Here is a 17933-nt window from a genome sequence, read left to right as displayed (position 1 = left end):
TATGTGAATTTGGGTCATGACCATTTTGCTTACATCCCATCATTTGTGATTTCGAACAATCAACAATTTCATTACACACACGAAAAAAAAAACAAATTCACGGCAACAATCGAGGCAACAATGGAACCATAAAATTAGTGGTTTCGAAAAATTGTTTCATAAAAAGATGAGGAGATGAAAACTAATCATTGGAAACAAGTTTGCTCTTGAAATGTTCGAACGAGACATGGTTAAGTGCCTATCGGTGTTTCTAATGTACTCTGGTGTTGTTTCATCAAAGATATTTATCAGCATACTCCTACACCTAAGAACCTCATTGACGGGTCTTCGTGTTTGTATTGCATTTTTTTCGCGTACAAATTCATCTTACTTGCATGCTTATTAAGCAGTAAGTTTGTGCGTGTGGACCAGCTGGTAAAACAGCTGAAGCAAACTTAAACATAATATCGGTTGGCATTGACTGTTTTGTAAATTTTCGGTAAAATTTGGTGAAATATTGAGTGACATTTAGTGAAATATTTCTCAACTTTAGGCCCTTGGTATAAACTGAATGTGTGCATGATCCTATACTAGGCCCCACCTCTTGGGTGGGTCAGGTCCCTTGACTGGCTTTTTTTTTTCTATAATTCCAGTCTTAGTTTTCCAGCCATTTTTAAATAAGGTGGTGTTTTTGAGATAACAAAACTAAAGTCACATGAAAAGGTGATGTCTCTTTTATTTAGAAAACAGCAGATTCACATGCTTCATTTTACTCATATTTATTTAATTTCCTGAAGAAACAAAAAGAGCTATGAGTTGTAGGTCCAGCGAGCGATGTCTTCCTCCTAATATGAGTCTCCTATATAGTTTACTAAAAGCGCTGAACAGGTGGCGCATTTCTTGCCTGTGAAAAAAACTCATGTGAATTACGGCCCTCGCTTCGCTCTGGCAAAGTTCACACTCGTGCAAACACCTTAGGAACGAAAAAAAATTGTCGTATATCGCAGATTACCAGTCCAATAAAGTCCAATGTTCGAATTTAACCTCAGGAATTACGATACTGGTCGAAAACACTTCATATTTTCAAATCTGCAATTTTTGAAGCCTCTGAGAATTACTCGAGTTATCGTGTTATCAAGCAAGCAAGATTGTTTTAGACTTCTAGATTGTTCGACCAGAAATCCAGATTCACTTACTCGTCGAATAAGAAATTTTTCTGGAAATCCGTTGCAAAAATGTCGTAACAAGTTGTGTTTACAATTCCAATTACTCCAACCTCACTACTCCAATATTAACCATCTACAAAAATTACTTAAGTTATCACGATAACAAGGAAAAGCGTCTGAGTATAATTTCTCCCATATCTTGTAAAAACGATCACAAAATTAAAGTTTTACTCTTTACTCTTTTACTCCATTACGAGTCGTTTATATTGTCTTCTAAAAAGCAGTATGAATGGAAGGTCCAGCGAGGTACGTTTAACTCCTAATATGAGTCTACTAAAAGCGCTAAAAAGGCGGCGTATTTCTTGCCTACCTCTTGAAAAAATAAAACTCGTGTGAATTACGGCCCTCGCTTCGCTCTGGCCGCAAAGTTCACACTCATTCAAACATTTTAGGAACGAAAAAAATTCTTTTAAGAATACGATTTCACCCAAAAATTGTCGTATATCCCAGATTACTAGTCCAATTAAATTGCAATGTTCGAGTTTAACCACATGAATTTCGCTACTGGTCGAAATTGATTTTTGAAGCCTCTGAGAATTACACGAGCTATCGGTTTCTCAAGCAAGCAAGCAAAAACTCTTTTGGGAAGTACTTCTAAACTGTTAGACCAGAAAACCAGAATTTCACTACTCGTCAAATAAGAAATTTTTCTGGAAATCCGTTGCAAAAATGTCGTGGTATAACAAGTTATCTTTACAATTACTCCCAACTCATTACTCCAATATTGCCCATCCACGAACTTAACCTCATGATTTTCATTCTCCGTCGATTAAAATCAAAATTTTGAAAATCGGTAAAGAATTACTCGAGTTATCGAGTCCACAAGGAAAAGCGTCTGTGAAGAATTTCTCCCATCTCGTTGTTCTAACATTATCCATCTGCAAACTCAACCTCAAGAATTTCAATCTTCGTCGAATTACACAAAAAATTTGAAAATCTGATAAGAATTACGGAAGTTATCGCGGTAACAAGGAATAAAATTCTCTTGAGAATTACTCCCATCTCATTACCTCAATATTGCCCATCTACGAACTTAACCTCATGATTTTCATTCTTCATCGATTAAAACCAAAATTTTGCAAATCGGTAAAGAATAACTCGAGTTATCGAGTCCACAAGTGTACGGACGTTTTCTGTATTTAACGTTTTTTGCCAATGTAGAACATTTTCAAAATATCAAAGTGAACTTAGCGTTACGGACATTTAAGGGTATTTTCTTTCATAAGACCCTGACTTTCAGTCAAGATTTTTTTTTACATTTTTACAATTAAATTTTATGATAAATACCATAGACGATGAAAAAAGAACAAATATTTAGGTCGAATTTACCAAAGCCGAGTTACATTTTTAGGTCTAATTCGAAAAGGAATAATTTTTCCATAATTTATGTGGAATGTTTACTTCACTGTAGTTCCCATTTTATGAATGAAACGTTTCGAAACCATAGAGAAATTAGAATTTCCTGACCAATTAACTTCGACTGAATTTAGAATAGAAAACAGAAAAAGTCGGTAAACTATGTGAATTTGGGTCATGACCATTTTGCTTACATCCCATCATTTGTGATTTCGAACAATCAACAATTTCATTACACACACGAAAAAAAAAACAAATTCACGGCAACAATCGAGGCAACAATGGAACCATAAAATTAGTGGTTTCGAAAAATTGTTTCATAAAAAGATGAGGAGATGAAAACTAATCATTGGAAACAAGTTTGCTCTTGAAATGTTCGAACGAGACATGGTTAAGTGCCTATCGGTGTTTCTAATGTACTCTGGTGTTGTTTCATCAAAGATATTTATCAGCATACTCCTACACCTAAGAACCTCATTGACGGGTCTTCGTGTTTGTATTGCATTTTTTTCGCGTACAAATTCATCTTACTTGCATGCTTATTAAGCAGTAAGTTTGTGCGTGTGGACCAGCTGGTAAAACAGCTGAAGCAAACTTAAACATAATATCGGTTGGCATTGACTGTTTTGTAAATTTTCGGTAAAATTTGGTGAAATATTGAGTGACATTTAGTGAAATATTTCTCAACTTTAGGCCCTTGGTATAAACTGAATGTGTGCATGATCCTATACTAGGCCCCACCTCTTGGGTGGGTCAGGTCCCTTGACTGGCTTTTTTTTTTCTATAATTCCAGTCTTAGTTTTCCAGCCATTTTTAAATAAGGTGGTGTTTTTGAGATAACAAAACTAAAGTCACATGAAAAGGTGATGTCTCTTTTATTTAGAAAACAGCAGATTCACATGCTTCATTTTACTCATATTTATTTAATTTCCTGAAGAAACAAAAAGAGCTATGAGTTGTAGGTCCAGCGAGCGATGTCTTCCTCCTAATATGAGTCTCCTATATAGTTTACTAAAAGCGCTGAACAGGTGGCGCATTTCTTGCCTGTGAAAAAAACTCATGTGAATTACGGCCCTCGCTTCGCTCTGGCAAAGTTCACACTCGTGCAAACACCTTAGGAACGAAAAAAAATTGTCGTATATCGCAGATTACCAGTCCAATAAAGTCCAATGTTCGAATTTAACCTCAGGAATTACGATACTGGTCGAAAACACTTCATATTTTCAAATCTGCAATTTTTGAAGCCTCTGAGAATTACTCGAGTTATCGTGTTATCAAGCAAGCAAGATTGTTTTAGACTTCTAGATTGTTCGACCAGAAATCCAGATTCACTTACTCGTCGAATAAGAAATTTTTCTGGAAATCCGTTGCAAAAATGTCGTAACAAGTTGTGTTTACAATTCCAATTACTCCAACCTCACTACTCCAATATTAACCATCTACAAAAATTACTTAAGTTATCACGATAACAAGGAAAAGCGTCTGAGTATAATTTCTCCCATATCTTGTAAAAACGATCACAAAATTAAAGTTTTACTCTTTACTCTTTTACTCCATTACGAGTCGTTTATATTGTCTTCTAAAAAGCAGTATGAATGGAAGGTCCAGCGAGGTACGTTTAACTCCTAATATGAGTCTACTAAAAGCGCTAAAAAGGCGGCGTATTTCTTGCCTACCTCTTGAAAAAATAAAACTCGTGTGAATTACGGCCCTCGCTTCGCTCTGGCCGCAAAGTTCACACTCATTCAAACATTTTAGGAACGAAAAAAATTCTTTTAAGAATACGATTTCACCCAAAAATTGTCGTATATCCCAGATTACTAGTCCAATTAAATTGCAATGTTCGAGTTTAACCACATGAATTTCGCTACTGGTCGAAATTGATTTTTGAAGCCTCTGAGAATTACACGAGCTATCGGTTTCTCAAGCAAGCAAGCAAAAACTCTTTTGGGAAGTACTTCTAAACTGTTAGACCAGAAAACCAGAATTTCACTACTCGTCAAATAAGAAATTTTTCTGGAAATCCGTTGCAAAAATGTCGTGGTATAACAAGTTATCTTTACAATTACTCCCAACTCATTACTCCAATATTGCCCATCCACGAACTTAACCTCATGATTTTCATTCTCCGTCGATTAAAATCAAAATTTTGAAAATCGGTAAAGAATTACTCGAGTTATCGAGTCCACAAGGAAAAGCGTCTGTGAAGAATTTCTCCCATCTCGTTGTTCTAACATTATCCATCTGCAAACTCAACCTCAAGAATTTCAATCTTCGTCGAATTACACAAAAAATTTGAAAATCTGATAAGAATTACGGAAGTTATCGCGGTAACAAGGAATAAAATTCTCTTGAGAATTACTCCCATCTCATTACCTCAATATTGCCCATCTACGAACTTAACCTCATGATTTTCATTCTTCATCGATTAAAACCAAAATTTTGCAAATCGGTAAAGAATAACTCGAGTTATCGAGTCCACAAGTGTACGGACGTTTTCTGTATTTAACGTTTTTTGCCAATGTAGAACATTTTCAAAATATCAAAGTGAACTTAGCGTTACGGACATTTAAGGGTATTTTCTTTCATAAGACCCTGACTTTCAGTCAAGGGAACTAGTCTTGTTTTGAAATTTTTATCACATTCTCAAGACAATGATAAGGTATAACACTAATGGATAAAATAACATCGAAAAACATTTAGCACTCCGCTGGTTGTTGACTCTTTTTCACCTAATAATCAATTTTGATTATGATGACGGGTGATTAATACAACATTTTGTTGGGAAATCGGTTTGGCTCGTTAAAAAATAATAGATCGAGTTAAAGATAGATCCATGAATAATAACATGCTCATTCACACTCAATTGGTACTTGTTACATTTTAATTGTCACCTTTCCAACAAACTTTTTCCCAAGCATAAAAACATGAAAGGAAACGATATACAAGAAAATGGACGTTGTCGGAGAGATCACAAATCTTTTTTATTGTTTGTTTTGGTGATTAAATGTAACGCAATAAAGAAAAATTTTCTCCCATTGCCGGGACAAAATGGTACTTGGGATGTCAGAATAGGTGGTATAATTATGCAAATTTGATTTGATTCATAAAATTGACATAAAACTAAATTACACTCAGTCAAAGTGTGAGTATAGTTAATTTATTCAAATGACTCTCTGTGTAGTTTTCAAACACTTCCGATGAACTTTGTTTCGTTAGTTAAGTGACTTGGCGTCATCCAGATCACCTAGAAAGTGTAGAAAACTACTTTCGTACAAACGGTTAATTGGTCAATTAGTTGAAATGATTGTCGAAAGAAATGGAACATTAAAATGCAATTAAACTTGAACTGAACTTGTCACTTGAGAATAGTGGAAAAAAATGTGTTTACCTTTATGGGTCGCCTTCAGGTAAGAATCTAATTAAGACCAGAATGCAAACACAAAATTGGATAATTATTAGCCAGTTAACTGTTGTTCGCTTACGACGCGTTATTCAACGAAAAATAACATTAAAACTACTAAAATGTAATTAACAAAATGAGGAAAAAACCTTTAAACGAATATATGAACGCATAACATTACCGTTTTTCATAATAATCAGTTACAAGTACGCGTGTGTAACTTACTGACTGTGTTTGGTGATGCTATAATCAAAATTAAGCGATTCAGTTAAACAAAAAAAAAATCAACAACACAACACAAAAATTAATGTTTATTGTTTACATGCTTTTTGGTCAAATTGCCATATTTAAAATGGTAAAATATTTATGATAATGAGCGCATTAATATTTGTGTCGTTCATTGTATGTACGAACACACACAAAATAGTAAGTCATCCATAATTGCGATGCCCTCCCAATTGTTGAAAAGAAGAAAAGAATAAATCCATTCATGTTGTCACTTACAGTAAAATATTTTCTCTCTTTTTTCTATCAAATTAGTATGATTATATGCTGTCTGAACGAGAACCGTTGTGAAGATGGATTTTAATTAAGAAATGGGAAACAGATACGATCGACTCTGTCGACCATGGAAATAGAACTCTATGCTGACACGATCCGTGATAATGATATCGGTTTTATCATTATATTTTACTGAATATGAATTGGAATTCATCTGGGTACCCTATTTGAATCGTTTTTCTATTGTCTCACTGTGGGGGAAAACAACAATCGAATTGACTGCAGTATGTCTAAGTGTTCTTGAGAGTATAATTCTCTAATACTAAAAGTAATCGTTGTAGATTATGTCCTTCTTTCAAAAACTTTTATATTTTGCACTCCACACCACTGCCTGCCTTTGAGAAAATCGAGAAATTATCCAATAATCCAGCAATTCGAGAAATTCGAAAAAATTTCTAGAAATATTTTCCTTTTTCTTGATTTTCTCGAAACTTCACGAAAATTAGAAACATAAAAATTCGAAAAATATCAAGAAAACATTTCTCAAAGATAAGCAGTGCTCCTCACGCTTGCGCCCAGCTCTGCATTTACTGGACATGTTGTCTTAACAATGAAAACTCCGACTCTTGAATATCTTCGGAGCGTCGTGAGTAATCTACCATTATTCTATTCATTATTAAAGTCGTCAGGGATATGTGCTCTGGATTTAAGGCTCGGAACGGATCGATTTTATCCGATCCGAATTTGAAAATAAACAATCCGAAAATTTCGGTTTCGGATCGGATTTTTTCAAATTTATCCGATCCGAAACCGAAAATTTCGGATTGTATATTTTCGGTTTCAGATCGGATAGGATATTTTTCGGATCGTCTTCAGGTTGAATCTACTTCTTTGATGGAGGTTCCAAAAAAGCGTTTAGCGGTTGAAATTAGTACGCCTTTAAGAGTTATTTGTACAGTTTATTTTGTTTCTGTGTCACTATGCGATTACGGCCCTTGCCGTCGGCGCGGGTTGACATTTTCGCATACAGTTGAGGTTTTTAACTTATTTTACATGAAAAAGTTATTTGAATAACAAAAAAACCTTTTTCTCATGTCAGTGACGAAATATAAAACTTTCGTTGCCTTTTTTGAGAAGAACGTCGTATGTAACTTGGTGATAAATGTGTTTTTTGGCACATGGTGTGTATTGTCACATCGGCCTCGAGTGACAATTTAGACATATAGTGCCTAAAAAAGCATTTATCACTCGTTTCCATAAAGAACTATTTCTCAACTCAGTGAAGAAAAGTGAAACTTTAATCGACGTTTTTGAGTGATAAATGCTTTTTTAGGCACTACTAGTGACTAGATGTGTAAATTGTCACTCGAGGCAGTAGATGTGTAAATTGTCACTCGAGGCAGTAGATGTGTAAATTGTCACTCGAGTTCTACATTTCGTCACTAAATTGAGAAAATTGTGTTTTCTCAACTCAGTGGTGAAAAGTAAAACTTTCATTGACTTTATTGAGAAAAACGTTATATACAACACGGTGATAAATGATTTTTAGGTGCACGAGGCGTATTGCCACACTTTGTTTTCGGCCTCAAGCGACAATTTACATATAATCGCTAAATCAAACTGGTGTGCATACGTTGTTTTGCACCAGCTGGTCAAATACAATTCCAAATTCACACCAGTTCGTTTTAGCGATTGTACCTAGTGCCTAAAAAAGCATTTATCACTCGGTTACATAAATAACTATTTCATGCCTTGGGAATAAATTTCAGAATTTGCAGAATTCCACGGGACTAAAGTATACAAAATGCGAAAGCCAGTATATGTTTAAAAGGCATTTTTACTGGCAAAAGTGTATAGCTAATTCAGATTGAGTTCGGATATCCGATTGAGATTTTCAGATCTCGGGTCAATTTCGGATCGTATCCGTTCGGTTCGGATCGAGTTCGGATTGTCGATTTTCGGATTCGGATCGGATTGGGATGAAATAAATTTCGGATCAATCCGAAAAAAATCGAATCAATCCGATCCGTTCCGAGCCTTACTCTGGATATAAAACCATCGTCGTTGTCAAAACTTTTACTCCTATTTCTTAAAAGTTCGACTGACGATTGATACGAAATTCTTTACAGCAAATTGTAAGTCAAAACGAATGAATACCTATATTTTGCTGTAGAAGACCACATTAACCGGATGCCATCGGTCATTTTTATCGCTGCTGTCGATTATTAGCCGTTTCTCAAATGTGCCAATAATCGCAACGATAACAACTTCCCATAAAATGTTTTTTCTATTTATCTTTACCACTAAAAGTATATTTAAGCATACTATGTGGTGCTGTCATGCTGTTCCCATCAAAATCCAGCCTCGTCAACCCTCTGATTTGCAAAGTGAACAAAATGGTTCGGCTTATAAGTCAGTAAATAAAATCGAATTGTTTGTGTTCCCCGACCGAAAGACAAATAAATTAATTTAGATCAAAGATTCGACTGTGACCTTTGTTTATAAAATAATATTATCAGAACTATAGTTGAGCAATAAATATTTTTGTATGATCGTGTATTCGGTCTAATTAACGAATGACATCACTATTTCAATTAATGATTCTGGTTTTATACTCATCGCATATAAAACAATGTTCGAATAGTATAGCTGGAATTTGAACAATTTTTTGTTTCAGGTTGTTCAGTTTGACTATATCAGTATAAAACCATAAAAATATTCTTATCGCCAAAACCGTAGAAATATTTGAAAGACCACTCACCTTTCTATCAATCGATTTGTCTTTTAAACTAGATTTGCCATCGATAATCACATTGTCATTCTGGAATTCCACATCGCAGGGAGATGGTGGTCCAAGCGGATATGAATCGTCTGGATCCGTTGATGTTTCGACGGTTAAATCACCAAGCATAACAAATCCAGATTCGCCAGGCTGTGTACACAAATAACCAAAAGATAATTATTATGATTATGCAAACATACTGTTCATGCAGCTAAAATGTGAATGGACGGTGTAATGTTATAAGAAAGTTTTGTTGAGGCTCTTTTTTCTCTCTCCGAATGTAAATTATGGAAACATTTCGTTCAAATAAATTTGAATCGAGTTTGGCACATTGTTGTTTGGATAATGATGTTTTACATAGCGCTTCATAAACCCATAAAGATTGAAAATTAATTACGAAAAATGAAAGAAAAAAGAAAGAAAAACTAATTTCATAATTAGAATAGCGCACGCAAAGTGCTTTTCTGCAAACAATTTAATTACTTTTTCCGCGTAAAATTTATTTTTGTAGAGGAAATAAGTGAATGATTTTTCGTTTACATTCATTGTAGTGTGCACCATTCTGTAACGAATTTCAATCTGTCGTATACGATCAAATTAACGGAATTCCTCAGAAAACATATTCCGGCATTCAATTGTACAGTTGGTTGTCATTTGAAATGATATCAGAATTGAATTAATTAATCATTAAATTCTAATTAATCCCTCGTTCTTGTCATGACCTCTGTCGCCTCTCAAAATCAACTGAAAGAGTGCGTTCAGTGTGTAATTAAATAGGACCGACTTGAAAGGTTAATGCGAGCCAAAGTCTGCAGTATTCAGTGTAACTGTTGACTTTCTTCAGAATGTCTCTCCTGAGTGGGACATAGAAGTCATGCCAGTTTAGTCATAAACCGGGCCTACATATTTCTTTCGTAATTACCAACTAAATGTGGCTAGCTTCCTGTACGTCAAATCTTCAAATTGCATTGATCCGGACCTGTTTTTAATCATAATAACAGAATCAATATGATATGTTTCAATAGTAGGTTAGGCGCGTGTTCGTTGTGAAGCCGCCTAAAGTGAAGAGTCTTTTTCCATTTCTAACTCAACGTCATTTGCTACTCAGAAACCCGATGTACGAATAAGAAAATATTTGTCCAGCCCCATTCGTGAAGTGATAATTACAAAAGAAACTTCATTCGTACATTCACAATTGTCGCCATTTTTTGACAGGACATTGTCGTTGGTCTTACCGTAAAAGGTGGATATTAGGGTTTATGGTAAAATTAGCGTCGAAAAGGCTAAAGTGCTCTAATAACAGCATAAAATACGTACGCTTGTCTCACCATTTCATGAGCAGTTTCCAAGAATGGAATTAATTTTCCTGGACCAAAATTTGGATCTGTCCCGAGTATTACAAAATTGTTTCAGAATTAATGAATTACGTAGCAGCATATAACTGTTTTATTGCCTCCTACATGGGATAGTTCCACATGTAATCGATCATTTCGCAGGGGACAAATTGCTACGTAATGTTCAACTTTCGCATGGGACAGGCAGTAAAATTTTTGCCAATTCAACTACATCGAACTGGTGCTAGTGAGTAAAAACAATTTTTATCGGAACTCTGAATGCGAAACCATTTTTTTTTTCAACTGAACGCAAACGTAATCTGATATCAAGGTTTTTAGCGCTACACCCCGGCAAAGTCATAATATTAAAAACAGAAAAAATAATATTTATTTTCAATATCAAACCGTCAGGTTCGTTTGTTTTTAGCTGCCGAAAATAATCAAACAAATAATTTTGTTCAATTGAATTTCTTAAAGCGGAAACTAAATTGAGACCAATTTTTTTTCTACTCAAAATTAATGGTGTACAATAAATCAACGAAAAACAATTACATAATTCGGTTGACTGCATTCGTTGTACGCCTATAATGCCAAACATCGTTCTTGTGACTGGCTTAGTCATAAAAGTTTTTACACTTGCTACATCTTGGTACACGTTCAAGATAAAATAAGAAATTGTGGTTTCAATTACAACCTTATCTTACTAAACACGACCTTCAAATTATATTTTTACACAATTAATGCATTTACGCTTAGGATGATATGGAGTATACAAAGCTATATCCGTCTTTTTCGATAGACACATTCAATTGACGATAGCTCACTTTCATATATCGCATTTATTGAATCAGTGATTGATTATCGACGACAAGTTTACTGTGTGCCTACACTTGAATCATATAACAAGTGCCCTGGGCATACGTAAAGCTTAATCTCATTCGAAATCCAACAAACTTGCAAGCAATAAAATTAAATTATCTTATGTCACGTTGAGTGACTAGACTTTCTTTTTAACGAAATTATTTACCTTTGTAGTGGCTTAACAATTCAGAATTTTTTGAGCTATAAAAATTAAATTTTCTTTTGGTGACATAATGAAATTCAAGTAGATGTTGTGCTGCATTCGACTACACATGACATTGAAATTGTGATCAGATATCAGATACCGGACCGAGTACCGGACAAAGTAATTTACAACTTCTAATTAGTCAATGGCTAGAATTGTTAATGTGATACAGAGAGAAAATGATCTTCATTTAAAGTCGGTCGAGCCTAACCATGTAAACGAGAGATGTTGTTAAATATTTTCGTTGCTATAAGATAACATTTAGTCGACCGTGGCTTTCTTATCATTCAATAACGTCTTTTTTTATAGAGCTCTTCCTACTTAACATGATATCAATAATCAACTAGTATGTCAGAGGATAGTTATTTATTGCCGTTGATTTAGACAATGACTAAAATAATGTCTTTCTCATGTAGTGTCAAATCAAAGCCGTTTTTAGCTAATTTAATTTTTTTAAACACTTGCTCGTGTGTTTTCAGCTTTACGAAAATTCCGTTTTTTCTTTACAAAATTTTCAATCAGTCCAATATCTCCTGAGCGATAAGAGTTTGAAGAAGTATTTGCTCTGATCTGATCGCCTAGCAGAAATTGGGATGGTCTAAATAGTTATTTTCGTATCTGTTTTGGACAGAGATTTTAGGCAATTTCGCGAGTTGTAGCCCGAACGAAGTGAGATCTATTGTCCAAAACAGAGATAAGGATATTTTCCGTCGAGGTAAAATTTAATTGTTTTTATCTGGACGCCGGGTTTATTGCAGCGACATCTTTCGGCGAAATAACGGAAGCGTATATGCCTCCTGATAGAGGTGAGATAGAAAAGACTAGACTATAGAGAAGGACAACTGCAGGTACAGAGTAATTGTTATTGTTATTGCCGAGACAACAAACAAATGTCTTATTGAAATTCCCCAAAAGCGTATCATGCTATGCCAGACAGTATATTCGCCGACGAGTTTTTATGGAAGGAAAAACTAAACCGAAACACGAAACCTTTTCCGAAACGGAAGCATAAATTTTTACATTCATATCGTTTGTAACTCAACCTTTGAAATTACTCAACCACTTTACGATAAATCAATAAAATTGGTTGAGTCACACAATTAGGTTATTAATACCGTGTGTTAAGTGTACTACGTCAACTGTGTATAGTAATATGAAAATTTCGAATTTCGAGGATTGATTCTAGATAGGCGAAGCAAATAATAAAACACAAAAATTAATAATTTTTATCGCAAATAGAAACAAAAACTTTTGTGCGCCTAGATTATCGGTCATGATAAGTGTATTGTCGTTTGCGATGCCAATTATGTTTCTGTTATTTATATTCGAAAAAAAAAGAAAAGTAAAGAAAAATGTAAACGAAAATAGAGGCGAGTGCGAAAGTTTCAAGCACTTATAACACCCGACTTGGTACATGACAATGTTTCGCTTTCGTTTTCAAATTATCGTCGGAAAAATATATAATATTAATTCATGCAAACGGAGTGGTTTTCTTTTTTCGTAATAAGCCAACGATAATTTATTCATAAAATATTGTCATTATGATAAGCGCATAACAATGAGGTTTGTAGGATCAACATGACGATGAAATAATATTTTGTTTTGTTTTGTTTCTAAATTGAAATGAAAAGTAAACGATTTAATTACTGTTCACAATTCAGATTACCAACGAACGCCAGCTATGTGGTCTGGATAATACAATAAAATAATAATTAATTAATAGCGCCCCATAAACTTGATACTCTCGTTCGTATCACCTCTGTACAATTTTTGTATGGCAATGGAAATTTATATCACTTTGTGGGCATTGTTGTGGAATGGAGAACAGTTAAAGCGAAGAATATTGTTCGTTTAAATCAAGAAAAACTGGTTCGACAAACATTTTTATTATTGGAAATTGATATATTCAATATAATAAAAGCATTCGACGCTGACTTGGTCGAAGGATTAACATATTTGGATGATTCGTAAGAAATGGTTTAGTAGTTGGATCAACAAAAAACTAAATTTTGATTCTTTGGACAGCAGCAGGGGCTCTACTAAAATATAACGAGAGTATTTGTTCATTTTGCACCTAGGTTTAAAAGCTAAAGAACCAAAAAAAAAATAGAAATCGGACTGCCATTGCAGGGAATAAAAAATGTTTAGTTTATCAAAGGGCTTATTAGTGATTCGTAGCTCAAAAAAATTGCCAGTTCACTCTGAGTCGTTACAGTCTCTCTCTCTCTCTCTCTCTCTCTATCTGAAAACATTCTCATAAAAATTCCCCTCTAAAATGTTAGTGACAGAGCACCTAGCATAATAATGGAATATTGCATATGTCAAATAGAGACGTGAGAGAGCGAACTGTCAAGTAAACAGAAAAAAAAATGAAAAATTTCAATTTTGTCTCTCACACGGAGTAAGTGGAAATCAAGCACTCTATCTGCATGACCTTGAAACAGTGTAAAAATGTGAAATTGCATGGTACACTGTGAGGATTTACTACTCTGTTTTGATCTATTACTTCTCTCTGTAGGGAAACTAGTTCTTTCAACGAGATGAATAGGATTGAACTGAACACACACAATCTTTCTATAGCTCAATAAGACGATTGTATTGTCGACAACCGAAGGACTACGTCCGCTACAACTAGCCAACGGTACCAGATCTCGAAATATATTTTATGGCTTTGGATAATTCGAGTAGTGGTTAAAGTTCACTACTTTGTTAGACTTAAGAAAATGAATTCCATTAAACTGTGGCCCAACTGATACGGTACGGGTCTTAGAATATTTTGAAAAAATGTTGTTTCTTGTGTGGATTATGGAAATAGTTTTAAGACTTTGATTATGTGAATGAACACGAAAACAACTTCCGTTGTTGTAGAGGTGACAAGTAGGTTGAATAAAAAAAGATTCTAAAAAACACCGACTCTTGTTCAAATAGCGTTAAAGTCTCGCAGACCAAGAAAAAAAAACCTCAACTAAGAATGAAAATGTAAAGCATAAAACAAAATCACTCACCTTTGTCCAGTCTCTTTTCCTTCGCACAACCAAACCGTCGTTCTCGAATTTTTCAATGTAATCCGGTACATCTTTCTTATTACTGAAGTTAAACACCATTGTGTTGTTTTGTTCTTGTTTCTGCCATGGCTTTGCTATCGGCACCGAATTGTTCTTGGTAGCCCACTTGATCTCGTCACTTTTCTCTTTGTTTATCAAATTTTGTTCGATTTCACGCGTTGTTAGCAGTATATTAGCCGGCGACGTTAGATTGGTGATCAGTAATTTATCGCGATTCGGTTTTTCTTCAACGCCGACCGAGTCATTTATCACAACGGATTGATTGTCTTTTTTGTTAATCACTTTGGGTGGTGGAATGGTTGCGGTTACAGATTGGACACTAGTTTTCACTTGCGGTCGAATGATGCCGATTTGGCGTACATTTTGTTCGGTTGTATCACAAGAGTTGGTTTTTATCGGCGTCGAACAGTTTCCGTTTAACGGGTTTAACGGTCCCGCCGGAAGGTAAGACTTTGATGACTGTGCAGAGAAATTGAATTCAGTGGTCACACCAGCTTTGGATATGTTGGCCAGAGCTGTTTTCGAAATACGTTTCGATGGTTTATCAACGTCGGAATCGTCAGCCGTATCGTTGTAATTTGAATCGGTTTCATCGCTTTCGATGTCACTCAAATTCAATTTGGAAATTCCGTTTTTCGGTGATTCAATGGCTAATGTTTCGAGCTTCTTGCCCAGCGCTGTCAAAGGTGAATCGGTTGCGATGTTGTTTTGAGCATTGATATCGGCGGCCGGACGTAGAAGCTCTTGACGAGGCATTGGTCGTGGAGCAGCCGATACAGGTGATAGTGGTGAAGAAGTGTATGACGATTGTCCGTTAGTTTTCTCTCGAGATGTTTGTACTGGTGACAAAGGTGAGTCAAATTTATTTGTTCGGTAGGCCATGTCGACACGTACAGCAAGTGGTGATGGAGATCTGGAAGTATCCGTAATTTTCTTCGATCCATTACTGTTCGGCGACAGGATTATTGGATTTTCAAAGTTTGATTTGGCGACATTTATGTCGATTGTTGGTATTTTGTTCGGGTCAGCTCCATTTCCATTTGTGTAACGGCTTCCGTTTAAAACTTGTTTTGGACTAGAAGTTCTGGGTTTAATGACTGGTTTCTTGGGACTTAATGGCGGTTTCGGGAATACAATCTGTGGCTTCTCTTGCATTATAATGGTTTTATAACTGGCCACTTTAGCAGCAACGCCTCCATTTCCTTTCGTACCAATGCGTGGACGTCGATTGGCTGATGCTTCGAAAATCCGGAGCGTATGCTTCACCAAGTCCGGAGGCGGTCTTTCAGTCTCATCCATAAAGGAAGTCAGTCTTTTCGGTTTGTGTTCGCCACGCTCCCGAGCTTGAATTATTTTATCTTCAATTGTAACGACGTCGATACCGCTATTGACCTTGTAATTTTCGTTGGCTATCTCCTCTAACACAACCATCGTCGCCGTTTGATCAATGGAATCTTTGTTTATATCACGTTGCCATGCACTTTGATCGTAACGCATCAATGCCTCGACGGAACGAGCTCGAACGAGTTTCGATGAATCATTCCCCCGTTGGCTGGGTCTGCAACGATCTCCGTTTTGCTCATTGTGCTCACAATGAAATGACGGAATGTATTCGTCGGGTGTTCGAGCCTTCTCTTTCGATAAATTAATTCGTTCCTGGTGGTTCCATGTTTGTCCGTTTGTAGACACATGTTGTTCGTCTTCCTCATCGATCAAATTGTTTAGACTTGTTGCACGCCGTAAATTATCCAATGATGGCCGTTGTTTGCTGGATGATTGACGCAATGCCAAACTCAAATAACGGCAACGTAATTTCGACACAATACCCGGTCCATATTGTAACTCTTCGGACGTATCATCCAAATTATTATTTTCACTTAACAGTTCGGGCATTGCCACCATTGTTGCCGGTGATTTTAACTGAATCCGTTCACTAAATTTCGTATATTTGTTAACCGATATATTCGATTTGTTCACTATATTACTGTTTTTACTGTAGGTGCATTTTTTCCCTAAACCGTTCAAAGCCGTTGACGTATATTCACTGTTGCTATCCGACGCGAAACGTTCATTTCCATGTCTGGAATGCGACTGAATGTTAATTTCCTGCACTGAACTTGGTTCGGCTGTGAACGTTGCTTTCGCCGATGTATTGGTTGCTTGTGGTGATGGTGTTGTCGACGATGATGATGATGTTTGATGTTGTGCAAGTTGCTCAGAATGCGAATGACCTGTTGTAGTGCCCGTTGTATATGTGCCTTCTTCAATGGTATCAGTTTCGTTGCTCGCAACAACAGCTGTTGTATTGGTCATCACTCCATTATTGATGGATGTATTTGTTTCGGGAGTATCTGTATGCAATGGAAGAGAATGAAGAAGAATGATTTCACTATGAGAAAAAATAGAGATTAATTAAGGTAAATATTCAGTTACATCGGCTTTGGTTGTACTTTTAGCTTTGAGAATTTTTCTTTTTTACTTATGCAAATTCACTTGGGAAGTTAGTTATTATTGTTGTGCGTTGATCTTGCGATATTATTTACATGTATGGATGTATAGTATAACAACAGTGGCAATCTATTTATGCCAATTTAATACGACGATAATGGAGCGTATGTGCATAGCACATTAAAACAACTATACTCAGACTTTAAACCTTGGGGTCGTTTGATTACTTTTTTGATGCAATAAAATAGAACCGGTCTACAATTTTCACCATTTATTGCAACGAATCGAAATCCCCTAGCGTTGGCGTTTACAAGTGGTTGGTAAGTATTTTTTTTATGCAGTGTATTGATGACAGAAAGCATTTATCTCCAGTAGTGAGTTACTCAAGAAAGATTTTTTGGAAGTTGGGAAAACATTACGATGCAAAAGATATTGGTCAGTATTCTGTTGTCTTAGTTTCTCAGTTAGCGTGGACCGGCAAATCATGTTCCCGAGAAACTTTTTTGGAAAAAAAGTTTTGATTCCAAGAAATGTAGCTTTCGCTGGTTCTCGGAAAGAAATCATTACATAGACTCTTTACAATGCGTTAAATTATGATTTTAACGGAGGACTTAAGGAGGTTGGAGGTATGACTTCTTCGGCTTTTTCGTATGAACAATGTGCTGCAATATTTCTTAACTGTCTTCTAATTGTTTTACAGTAATCGTCAGTGAAATTTAGACATTTGCTTCAGCTGTTTTTCAGCTGGTCCACTCGTACAAACAAAACTACTC

General features: G+C 35.6%; 1 protein-coding gene across 2 annotated transcripts in view; it reads right to left on the bottom strand.

The window, feature by feature from the left end:
- LOC119067960 overlaps positions 1–17933 on the bottom strand; it is a 36982-nt gene that overhangs the window by 13234 nt on the left and 5815 nt on the right. For both annotated transcript variants that reach the window (XM_037171287.1, XM_037171294.1), the window contains exons 3-4: positions 14653–17063; positions 9227–9397 (exon numbers count right to left, since the gene is read on the bottom strand). In XM_037171287.1, coding sequence (XP_037027182.1) covers positions 9227–9397; positions 14653–17063 — 2582 coding nt within the window. The remainder of the gene's footprint in view (positions 1–9226; positions 9398–14652; positions 17064–17933) is intronic.

The sequence above is a fragment of the Bradysia coprophila genome, chromosome II, assembly GCF_014529535.1.
Source record: "Bradysia coprophila strain Holo2 chromosome II, BU_Bcop_v1, whole genome shotgun sequence".
NCBI classification, from domain to species: Eukaryota; Metazoa; Arthropoda; class Insecta; order Diptera; family Sciaridae; genus Bradysia; species Bradysia coprophila.
This window is presented reverse-complemented; position numbering and strand designations above follow the sequence as displayed.